The 12768-nt window shown below is 40.2% G+C and overlaps 1 protein-coding gene across 1 annotated transcript in view; it reads right to left on the bottom strand.

Moving 5' to 3' along the window:
* The window catches only part of LOC124074780 (retinoic acid receptor beta-like), a 73053-nt gene extending 63456 nt beyond the window's left edge, over positions 1-9597 (bottom strand). The window contains exon 1 of the mRNA XM_046418043.1: positions 8587-9597. Coding sequence (XP_046273999.1) covers positions 8587-8743 — 157 coding nt within the window. The 5' untranslated portion in view covers positions 8744-9597. The remainder of the gene's footprint in view (positions 1-8586) is intronic.
* Between the last annotated feature and the right edge of the window lie 3171 nt (positions 9598-12768).

Below are 12768 nucleotides of genomic sequence, written 5' to 3'. Positions count from 1 at the left end.
TCTGGACGCTTCTATGTGGAGTTTGCATGTTCACCTGCGTGGGTTTTCTCCGGGTACTCCGGCTTCCTCTCACAATACCAAAAACATGCACATTAGGTTAATTGACTACTCTACATTGTCCCTAGGTGCGAGTGTGAGAGTGTGTGGTTGTCTGTCTCTTGTCTGTGTGTTGGCCCTGCGACTGACTGGCGACCAGTCCAGGGTGAACCCCGCCTCTCGCCCGTAGTCAGCTGGGATAGGCTCCAGCTCCCCCGCGACCCTGACGGATAAGCGGTATAGAAAATGGATGGATGGATGGATGGCAAGAAGTTGCTCAAGTTTGCCAATTTGTCTGTCTCTGGCTGTCATTAATGTCTGTTCTCTGCACCACAATTCGGGTGTAATTCGCTTTCTTCTCTGCCATCTCTGAACTCTGTAACCCAAGACTACTGGAGGCATTTTTACACAGAGGGATAGAGGATTCAAAAAAAATAAAAACTAAATGTTGTCTGCTGAACCCAAAAATTTCAAAGGGTATAAATTCACATGAAAAGACACAATGCAGTTTGATTTAGAGAACATAGATAATAAAGCCGCAGATGAGAGGAACCTGCCAACAGTAATAGCTGTGTTTTCAAACTCACTAGATAGGAAACAGCGTGAGTACAGATGAGACGTGCTGACATCACATAGCTGTGTCTGCTCCATTGCTCCCACTGAACAGGAGTAATCTGTTTTCAACCCCCTCCCCCCCTTTTCACAACTACCTTAACATCTTTCTGCAAAGACTCCAAAAGGAATCCCCAAATCTCTCTAACTTCACCTCCTGGCTCTTGTCTCTCTCCATTGTTTTGGCCATCTATCACAGGTTGCGACTATCTAGCGAGATTTAATACCGAGGGATGGCTACTAACTTTATTTCTTTCTTTCTGCTTTCTTTATGTCTATGTTTCTCAAACGCAATGAAGAGTTTATTTGGGGAATTTCATTTTATGTTTACACGTTTGAGAAAAGGACTAATCGACTCGACTAACCTCTTCAGCAACACGCCTTATTGGTGCGGCATCCATGTGCAACAGAGTGACATATGTCTGCTGTAAACCGATTTCCCATAACACTTGGAAGAAACCAAAATTATAGGGAAAGGGGATGCGTGACTTTTTGAGGTAGGACCTATGACAAATTATACATGTTTCACAACTACATTTTATATGATATAATAGAAATAAAACAGATGATTGATGATATTTAGATGAAAAAATTGGGTGTGACCGCACTAGAAATGTCAAAATAAACCATCACACCTGACACTAAACTTGTAACCATCCTTTTTGTAAATTGGCCAAAATTTCCAAGCATCCTCATTCACTAAAAAAGTGTAAGAAGTTTTTATTGTGCACTATCGTAAATACTAGCAATCGTATTTCTCCTGCTCAAATTAAATATTCATTGTGTGATGATAAGTTAATATATATAATAATTTCCACACATAAATATATCTTATGTGTGTGAAAACAGTGCATAAAATGTGCCATTGCATGCTCAGACACATGTATAATGACACAGAAGACGCTCATTACAAGTCATTTATCTGTTAGCAGCAACCCTCAAAAAAAATTATATACAGCCACAGCTGCCCAAAATGAGCAGCGTGAGGCAGGATGTGAAGTTACTTGTAGGTAATGTAGAGATAATTTGCAGAGCTGCAGCATCATCTATCTGTTCTGTGCCCTCTACGTCCTCCATTCTGAAAAGCACCGACATGTAAAACTCTCCCCACATGGTCCACATGACCAACAGATGGCAAAGAACCTGAAGCAAAGCCTGTCGCTGCACACAGGCAGTTGAACACAAAGATGCCACTTTCAAAATTAGGACAAAGCTGCTTTTCTCCTGCAGACAGTGGAAGGAAAAGGTGCACTTAAAATCTAACGCTTAGCTTTAATTTAAATAATAAATCGATTGAACGCAAGAACCATAACTCGCAGTGATTGAATTAAACCTTTACAAATTACAGCAGATCCTCAGAAACAGAGACAAGGAAAGAAGAGAGGCATTTCCTGAAGCTCCTCGGGGTATTTGCGTGTTTGGTTTGTGTTAAGGAGAAAACTGTGGTGAGTTGGGTGTGGAGCAGTGGGCATAGCCTCGGAGGATTAGAGGAATATTACTCCCAGTCGGTGGGTCCAGCCCCTCTCCTCCTCCTCCTCCTCCACTCAGCTGACGCTCCATCCAGTCTGGAAGTGTTTTTCCTCCAGGTTTTCTCTGCAGGAGCGCAGAGTGCATAGCTCACATACAGCAGTCAGAGGAAATGGTCAAAGTTCACCCAAAGTACGCCAAATTAGAAGCAGCTTTGTGCTGCTGTCCAATGCATTTTACCAATGTGAAGAGGGGTATTTAGAAAGACACTTTTGGAAACTCAAAGAAAAGAAAATAACAATGGGGAGCAGTGATTTACTGGAAGAAGAGAGGTGAGGATCTGCTTTTCATCAGGGCTTCGAAATCTACCTCACAACTCTGACTAGATTTCTAGATTTTACAGCATATGTAAAATGCACCGAAAAGGTCTTATTAGTTAACTAGTGTTACCACCCCCACCCCCACCAACCCTTCCTTATGAACCCCTCTGTGACCAGGCAGTGACCTCAGGTTGACAGCAGTGCTGAGGTCAGACTACACATTGACGGGATGCAGCAGCGGCAGCAGCGTCGAACACAACAGGTGCAAGCCCCTTCAAAGCTTTCAGAAAAAGCGACAGAGAAACTAAGACAGCCATAACAGCAGAAGACGAGGCAGAGGGAGAACGCTCAGGGAAGGAACACGAGGGGGAAAAAAAAGAAAGCGGTTGAAATGCGAGAGCTTTCTTTGTAATCCACAGGAATACGTGGCATTAGAAGCACAGCGGCGGTATGATTCTATTCTCCCCCTGCCAGCACTTGTAGATGTAACTGGATTCTGGTGTCGGCTTTGTTAGAAAACAGTCTGAAGCTGGGAGCTCTGGGCTGGAAGAAAATCTAACTTAGCAATGAGCAGTTTCAGCTGAGGGACACATGAACATAAACAAGAAATGTAGCTAATATTTTTTAGACTGGGATCATTTTACTTTGACAATATTCCTGCTGGTATTCGCAATCTTGGGACAAATACATTTTATGTCCAAAAAATAAAATATTTGGTTTGTATGTGTGTGTGTGTGTGCGTGTGTGTGTGTGAAAATAGTATTCTATATTTAAGTTAATGTGCACAAAGTCAAGTTAATTTAAGTTTTAAAAACAACTTAAACTGATCCTCAGCAGGCCAATGTTAAGCCCAAAATGTTAGATTATTTTCTGTGGTTGCCTTACGTTCATGATTATGTTGTGATTTAATTTAATTTTAGAAAAATTTAATTTAAGCTTCCTTTAATTCTGCTATTGGCTCATGTGGGTAAATGTTTGTACAGATGTTTGAGGCGGTTTTTACATTTTTAAAGATTTGCCACGACTTGGTGTAAAGACTTAAATAAAGTTTAACTTGTTTTGAGGAAGAAGCAATTAAATATGAGATGAAGCTGATTTCATATGATACAGCTCACTGACTTGGTGTTTTGTTGTTTGTTTGTTTTAGGTGCCAAGTAAAAATGATTACGAGTCTGCGTTCCTGTTTAATCCGAAACGCTTAAGACCACAACCCAGCACAGAAATGTTTTGTTATGGAATCTGAAGACTTACATATCAACATCCACATTAAGACAATTAGACAATCTGCTTACTGTGACCTAAAGAGGACATCTCAGCAATACTTGCTTTCACCGTGACAGACATCAACAACTCAACAGGTCTCTCAGAAAGCTGCGGAGTTCTCACTGAGACCGCGGAAGTGGAACACATCGGTCCATTTCTCAGATCTTTGCCCTGGCTTCCTACGTATTGCTGCGTTTCACGTGCAGACCTCTCAGCTGATCTGGGTCAAGTCTGCTTACTGTCTCACATCACATAGCTGAAGCAAACTCGTGGAAAACTGGAAGTCCGATCTTCTGTCTTTTAAATCAAGGCTCAAGGTTTCCTTCAGCCTTGGGCAGATATAAGGGCATTTTTAAGTGTTCAGTGATGATTTTTGTCAACAACTATAACTCCACAAGTGAAGCCTGCTGTACGACACTGTAATGTAGTTGTAAGTAGATATAAAGACATTTTCAAGTGTTTATTCATCAAGGTTCTTATCAACAATTAAAATGTCTCCCATGAAGATTTTATATTATTTCAACAGCCTTTTATTGCCATTCTTTATCCGTTAAATGTCTGTATGCTGCTAAGTGTTAGCTAATACATTTCATTTGGTGCTATTCATTCATACCTTACACTGCAGTATGCTACACTTTTTAATTCTTCTGTCACATTCCATTATGGCTCATTTTCACTATTTATATGTACCTTTTTATATCGCCTTTGTTTCTTTTGTTTAACATCCTAATGCCTTTTCTGTCTTATGTGTAACATTTGCCTTAAATTGCCTTGTTGCAGAACAGTGTTTTACGGAAACTTGTGTGAAAAAGATTCTGAAATAAGGCATCATGTTAGGGTTAAGCAGCATAAAATGAGAAACATAAAGAAAGAAACATAAAATGAATATTTTTTTTAAAATGAAACACGAGCAGGCGTTTTTTTTTCTGCAGTTGCAGCCGACCAGGAGCCTCGAGCAGATGCTGTGTTTGACATTTATTAAAAAGCCAGTATCAGTGCAGATACACAGTAGCAGTATAACCAGTGTAACACTGGTGGGACCCTAACACTGTCCTAATCATGTCGATTAAACAAGCCTACCATCACAGAGCTCTCCTTACATTTTACTGTTGCTTTTTATTTCCCCCCCATCCGCCATTCATTTCACACGCCCACTAAATTAGCTTGGTGTGCAAGCTGTGCTAATGGCCTTTCATGTCCATATCAGAGGCTCTTCAGCCTTGAAGACAAAAAGGCCCCAATTATCCCATAACACACATCAGCTGTACAACACATATCATGCTGAAACATCACACTCCGTCTTTTTAAGTCACAATAGCAGCGGTGTTTATGGACAATCACAATTCCACTTATTTGTCTGATGGCTTTTGAATTTGTTTTGATGTAATAAAATTACTTGATGCTTTCAATGTGAAATTCATTTGTTTCTGTACACAGCCTGGGTATCATGAGCATGTTCCTCAGCCACAAAGCCCGTTTTATCTGTAAAGAAGGTCCTTGATCATTCTTAATTAACATCTAAACTGGAAGAGGAAGTGCATTAATGGTCGGCTCGTTGTCAATGTGGCTAATTAACACCCAGGAGGTTTGCATTATCCCGAACAAATAAATTAATAAACTAAAATTTCAATGACCTTGCGAGAGGCTTTCTCAAATCAAAGTCTTATTTAAACAGCATCTTATTCAAACAGAAAAAGGGCAGGGGCTCCTGTCTGACAGCGCAAAAGGCCAACGTGCAGCTTTAGGATGAAGTTATCGAAACAAAATCAACAGTAGTCCTCTTTTGTCCCTCTTAGTGCTGTGCTGCACCTGTCTTTACAGGCCGGTGTGAACACGTCTGTTAAAGCTCAAATCTCCCCAGTCTGCCACTTGCTATTATTTCATGGTTTATGGACGATGACTATAACAATGTGCACCAATACAGACTTTCATTTTACTTACTTATATGCCAAATAATTATTTAAGAATATCTAATCAAACTGGCTCCACAGCATCTTCAGTAGTAACAATGACAAAAAGTGAAGAGCGTAGCTACCGAAAAGGAGGCCGCTTTTAATCGGGATCTGTTTTTGGTTTTTAATAACATTGCGTGGGGAGCTGCCTGTGCTCTCATTAACGTGCACAAATGGTGTTGTATATTACAGGCATGTATTTTATGAGCTGCTTTTAGTGTTTCGGAATCAGTAAGTAAGTTGGTGGTTGTTCACCGTCGCTTCACTGCTGGCAGTGTGGAGAGCAGAGGCACAATTAGTTGACTAATCATTAAAGTCATTTTCATGGAAAAACGGCAGAAACTGTTCTTTGCCTGCCTCTCAAATATAAGATTTCCTGCTTTTCTCTATTTTATATCAAAATAACATGCATTTAAAGACATTACCTTGGACTGAGATACAACAACAGACTTTTTCACATTTTCTAACACTTTACTGATCTAGGAAATAATCAGCAGATTAACTGATCATGAAAACCATCGACTCTGGCAGAGAGGACGCATTCTGACCAACAAAGAAATGAGATAAAAGAAGAAGAATTTTGGTGTGTGGTTAAAACTTTCTGAGGAGGGTGAGGGGTGTATGGAGGGACCTGGTCTGACCTCAGTGTTCTACTCCCAGCAATATTAAAGGCCATCTTTTAACAACTGCTCTGTAACTGTTTACACCTATTGTCCAGTTTAATAAATAAGTCTATTTAAGGGGTGGAAAACAACTGAAGTTGATATTTAACATGTTAAAATGAAGCCTTCGTGTTGTACCATTCTGCTCAGTCTGGTGACACTTTGGTCATTATGTTTTCATCACTAACTGTTTATTTAGAGGCAATTTTAAAGGGTGATTTTGTGTGTGACAGGAGGGACTCTTGCAAAATGTCATGAAATGCATAAAATTATCTACAGTTCCATGACACCAGTAACTAAGGTGGAGAGGGCAGCATTTAAACATCCATATGTGGAATTTAAAAGAGAAATAATATCGTTTATAGCAGGTGCATTGGAGGACTCATGACCTCACGTCTGCGCTCCCATCAAAGAGCTTCTAACTGCGCATGAGAATGTTTGACTTAGAAAATCTGAAAAATAAAAGTTATAGTTTCCTTTCTTTCTTTTTAAAAGAAATTCGAAAAAAGCGTCCGATTTTCCATGCATGCACTGAAATCTGGCAGTACATGTGACCTAAATACAAACTTTTCCCGTCTCTTTATTTCATTTTCAGGCACAAGCATTTTCACCAAGTTTAACACCAGGATCACCATGTTAGAAATGACTTACAGCTCACTGTTTCAGTGCTATTATTAAGAATAATGGAGTGTCGGCTAATTAGCTGGTTGTTTCAAGCACAAATGGCATAAGGTTCCTGCATCCTCAGTGATCATTGTCCAGCTTTCTTTGTCTCACACAGCAAAGGCTGTTTTGTTTGTTTTTTGTGTTCTGGTTCTGGATTGTCGCTTGGTCAAAAATCTGAGCTTGTGATTTGTGCTTTTCACTATTTTCTGACATTTTAAAAACAAAACTATTAATGGAGAAAATGAACAGAAGACAAATTTGTCAGGAAAATCTCTCAGATTCTGCTGTTAGACCCTTCATCAAACCATGAAGTGCAGCCAAGCGGAGCTCAGGTTAAAGGTGACAGCTGTCAGTTTTGCACTTTCCCTCCAATGACAGAAGCCTCTTTTGACCGAGTGCCCTTGAGCAAACACTTCCTGAGGAATGACAGCTGGAGGCTGGTCATTATCAGATGAGGATAAATCACAGAGCAGCAGCAGGGCGACAGTGAAAAACAAACACTGACAAGTGCCTCGCGAGTACGTGGTCAGATCAAAGTGATCCACACGTGAAGCTGATGTTTCACTTTTTGCAATAAATTTAAGGGTTTCTAATGATACTGAGGTAACGCTTTTAGTCAGCCAGCTGAATGCATGTTTCTTACAGGAATAACCTCACTGCCACATCCCTATTCAACAATCTGCTATTTCTCTGCTCTAATTATAACAATCATGATCGTTTTGTCCTCATTCAAAGCCAGAGAGTATCACCTGAATGCTCGTTTTGATTTTTGATTGATTTCTACCTCTTTTTACTTTTCACCAAAGGAGAAATCACTCCAAACGTTTGTAATCCTCGGAATGCATACACTTAGTCTACCTGGACAAAAACTAGCAGCAGTCCATCTATCAGCCTTGGCCAGTTCAAAACGCGGAGAGGCTGACATGTTGCGAGAGCAGCCCGCTAATCTTGTTGCGAAGTCCGCAGGGTCGTTTATCTAAATCAGTGTCAGGGAGCGCAGGTCGCAGCTCGTCAGGCCGCCCCTCCTGTCATGAGCGGCCGGGGAGGAGGTGTGGAAACGCCGCCTGTGTTTACTCTCTGCATTCCTCCAGCCTGCTGCTCTCTGAACTGAACTGAACTGATCTGAGACAAGCCATACATCAGCAGGTCGGGGGCTGCTTCCACTGCTGACAATCTGTGAGGGCGTACGGCAGGAGTGAAATATGACGTTTGGGAGAATTTTTTTTTTCTAACACCAAAAAACAAACTTGTTTTTTTTTTGTATTTTTTTTTTATCAGACAAGCACCAGAAAAAAATATATCATTTGTCAGGTCATCCAGCTACTCCAACATGATTCCCCCTGTGTGTTTATTAAAAATTATTCTGCCTCATACTTTATATGAAGCGCCTGTGATGCTTTCACGCGCACTGAGGTTCCCTACTTTAAAGGACTATTTTCTCTAATTTGTCTGATCCAAAATAAGCAAAAATGATCTGATCATCTGCTAATTATCAGACCTGGAGGCCCTTTGTGGCAGCTTGTTACTCGGAGCTCATCCTCACAGGTCTGACTGAGGCAATAACCACAACACCAGCAACAACAACAGATGATGAGAAGTTGGACCTACAGTGTGCGCTCCGGCGGTGCTGCCACTCTCTGTGCGCCAGTCCGCTGATGCAGGCTTTCAGAGCCTTCTCCTGCAGCATGCAGGAGGACGGGCTGGACGTGTAGAAATCCAGCATCTGTCCGGGACTCACGGCCAGCACGTCCATGCAGTCAAACATGATGACGGCGCGTCGTTCGACTCGTCTTATGCGTTATGGATAAAAATCACCGGCATAAGCGCACACAACTCCATCAAACTCCACTTCTTCCCCCCTCCTCCTCCTCCTCCTCCTCTTCCTTCTCCTCCTCTTCGTCGCCTGCTTCTTCTTCTTCTTGGCACGGATGATTTCGCTCCTCTTCTTCTCCTTCGTCCCGCACCGGAATCATGAATTATTTCGGACCAAAATGCTCCAAGACTTGTTTTAAATGATCATTTGCCATTTTCTCGCACCGTGTCCAGTCAGCGCGTCGCCACGAAAGCCTGAACAGGACTGCTCCATAATAACAGTAATATTCCTACGTGTTTTTTTTCTGAGTCGCCCCGTCCCGGTTACCGACACCAGAGAAAGCAGCGGCAAAGCCCGCCTGAACTGGAGGATCTTTCGTTTCTAGTATCAAAAATAACAGGGACGACGCTTAAAAGCACATGTTCTCCTCTCCGATGACGAATGGGTTATCCGTCCTCCCATGCAGCTCATTTCCAACTAGTTTTGCCACAGAGAGTGAAAGATTGAATTGCCTAATATATGCGAGTGAACTTTGTATGAACCCTTCCGAGGCTGCTGACCTTCAAATGACCCAGGCTGGCTGACATCACTGCAGCTCCGCAGCGCGGAACAAGGCGGAGAGAAGAAACGCAGGGGGAAAAATAATAAAGATCTTTTTTCTCCAGGAAAGAACAAAATACACGACGGTCCCCTAAATTTGACACTAGTTTCTCATCTCAGTTTTAGGCTTAAAAAGTCCTGCTAGAGTTCTGTTTACTACTGTCTGTGTCCTGATGGCGTTGTTTTTACGCACAGTGACAAGAAAATGCCCCATTCCTACAGAAATAAATAACCAGACAGCACCAACAGTACTGATTTATGTATTTTAAAAAAAAGCCAAATGAGTAAATAAAGCTTACTTTGTTTACAGTAAAGAAATAAAGAAAAGTCTGCTGACAAACTGCAGCAGTCACGGATGATTACGTGGACAGTGTGGTCAATCATGAGGTCAGAGAAGTATGATTTTCAAAGAATAAGATTATTTCTGAATGTTTGAATGGAAGCTTTGTTTTGACATTTCGAGTGTTTCCTGCGTGTCTTTTGCTTTTCACTGAAATGAGTAAGTACTGATAAAAAATGTTCTATTACAAGATTTGGTGTCAGCTGAATTGCATTTTTGACACGTTTGGTTTTAGTTGTCTGCTCAGATTTGGATCAGTATATGACACCACAGTAAACGTGGTATGGATGAAAAGTCGGAGGTATTGCCCATGTAAAGTGCATGTGATTGTTGTACTGCTGCAATTTCTCGATGACTATGAAAATATGAGAGCTAATCGGCTGAGTTACAGCTACCTTGGTAATCAGTGGGGGCTCTGAGGTGCTGCTCAGCAAAACAGACACACGGAAGAAGAAGAAGAAGAAAAAGAGCAGAAAGCTGTGAGGTAGCGTCAGATTGTTTCAGTCGCACGTACAAATTCTGGTTTATATCCATTTAAACTAAACTAAATAATGAACTTAACACTGTTTTGAAATACTTTTACCACTTCACTACTTCTTCTTGAAAATATTTCAGGGGGAAAACTAATGTACTCTTTAGGAGAGCACTTATATTTTTTATACTTTGTGCAGATTGTACTTATGTGTCTTTACTTCAGAGGACTTTTACTTCTTACAGAGTATTTCTCACCAAAGTACAGTATTGTTACCTTCACTCTGATAAAATATGACACATGAATATGATATTGTTTGTGCCGGGTAGAGTGATCAAAGCTGATAGTGATAACACTCTCCTGAAGTTCTAAAATTCATCTGATATATCAGCCCATAAACAGAAGTAAAGACAAATGGAAAATAGTACTTGGGAGAGTCCAAGTTACAGGAATGAGGACCAGGTGCAGACAGTATACATGAGTATTACAAGATGTTAGTATTTATAGATTTTAATGAGCTGCTTTTAAAGAAAATAATAATAATAAAAAAATGTTTGGTTCAGGTGAGTTAACAAGTGGCTCTCTATCTTCCTCCTATCTTCTGAGCTTGAACTGCGGTTCATTCAGAAACACTTCACTCTGTGTTAATATATGCTACTCTACACTGTAAAATCATAATCATTATTAAATTATGAACTCATTAACAGGTTTGTAATTTTAAAGTCAGATTAAGTTAAATCGCAGTTCTCACATTCACAACTGTTTCAAATCTTGAGCTCAGCCTTGTTACTTGAAATAACTTATTAGCACACTCGTACATATTGTATTTTATTTGGATTAAAATGATCCAGAACCATTTCCACACATGACATGAGACAATGTAGGCACAGGTTTGAGTTAATAAGCAGAAGTAACACTTAAAGGTTGTTGCCTTGCCTTGAGTTTTCTTTTGAGTTTTATCATTTTTGCCATGTATATTGGATTTCACACATTAACCTCTAATTCATCTCATTATTTACAGGCACAGTGTTTTCAGGGCTGAAGTCAACACGCTGGTATACTGTGATGCAGCTATCATTTCAGTAGATCACTTCAAACATAGCTGACCAAGTAAGATTTTCTCCTGTCCCATTCACCATCCTCAAAACTATGCACTTCATGCTTATATCCTGTGTCCACCACCTGATGTACGGAATACCATGCAGCCATACATTTTGTATTGATTACATTGACCTTTTGTAAATGTAATGAACAATTTGCAAATGTAAAAATGCTTGTGTTCACTGAAGGCAAGGTCATGATAAGTAATGAAATGACAGTATAACATAGCCTATTTATCCAGTCCATGAACATCTGATAGACTTCATCAAACAATGATACAAGTAAGATGTATGCTTCCATTTTTGCTGAACACAACTTTTTATCCTGAGCTCATACCGTGTACATTCCAAGGAATTTAAGTTTTTAAGTGAAATATCAAATATTAGCTGGTTGGTGTTTCCCATCAGCATTCACTGTGACAGAGGTGTGTAATAGCTGCTGTCAGACCTGTTAAGCCACCTCTGACCCTTTTATTACTGTGACTTTTATACTGTGACATTAGTGTCCCAAGGGCCACACACAAGGATACATGTATTTAAAATAACTGGTTGAAATTACAGGTGCAGATAAAAGTTCCCTGTCCCTGTCAAGGCCACAGCCAAGGCTGGACTAATCCTCAATGATCCACTACCATCCCCCTGTGGTCTAAAGCAGAGAAAGTGGGTTTTTTTCTGTACTGCTTCACAGAGAAATTTGTTACAGAAGTAACCATTTCCATTTGTCAACATGGGACACAACTGAACAATGTCAAAACACTATAAAATCATTTTTAAAAATTTTTCAAACTCCTCAGTGCAGCGTATTTCAGGTCCAAAATATACTGGTTAAAAGTGTGTTTGGGACACCCTGCACATACAAGTGAATTGCCTAAAGCAGAATCAGCTTAGTTCATTCAGTGGCTTTTCTTCGATCAGAGCTTGTTATGTTCACTTGGTGGAAGTTATATATTTTGCTGTGCTATATGCGTTGCTTTTGTTATGCCACCAGTATGTGAGATTTTTAAGCATATTTCAGCGTTGTTGTTTTAGTTAAATGTCACACAGATTAACTTACTGAAACTGCACCAGTTTCAGACCCTCCATTCTCCACAAAATGAGTGCAGTATTAAAGTTTAATTCCTGCATTCATGGCTACTGAATGTGAGAGACTGATGCAAACAGATTACAGCAAAGACTGTGCTTGGGCACAGCAGTGTTTCAGCTATGTCATGCCATTGCATTGTGCAAACAATAGGATATATAAGAACAACCATGCTTGCAATTATATTTTTGTATATTTTAATGGTATTATCTCAAGAGCACAAATTAATTATTTAATTCTCTCAAGACAACAAAGCTTGTTTCTTTCCATGATAATGGGTTAATTCACCTTGTTATCTTAAAACAAAAAGACAATTTCTCAAGATAATTTATCACAAGAAAAAGACTTCAGATCACATAGTCAAGATTTGACTATGGCACACAC

Source organism: Scatophagus argus, chromosome 17, assembly GCF_020382885.2.
Source record: "Scatophagus argus isolate fScaArg1 chromosome 17, fScaArg1.pri, whole genome shotgun sequence".
Lineage (NCBI taxonomy): Eukaryota > Metazoa > Chordata > Actinopteri > Scatophagidae > Scatophagus > Scatophagus argus.
The sequence above is the reverse complement of the archived record's forward strand: the minus strand, read 5'-3'. Positions and strand labels throughout refer to the sequence as shown.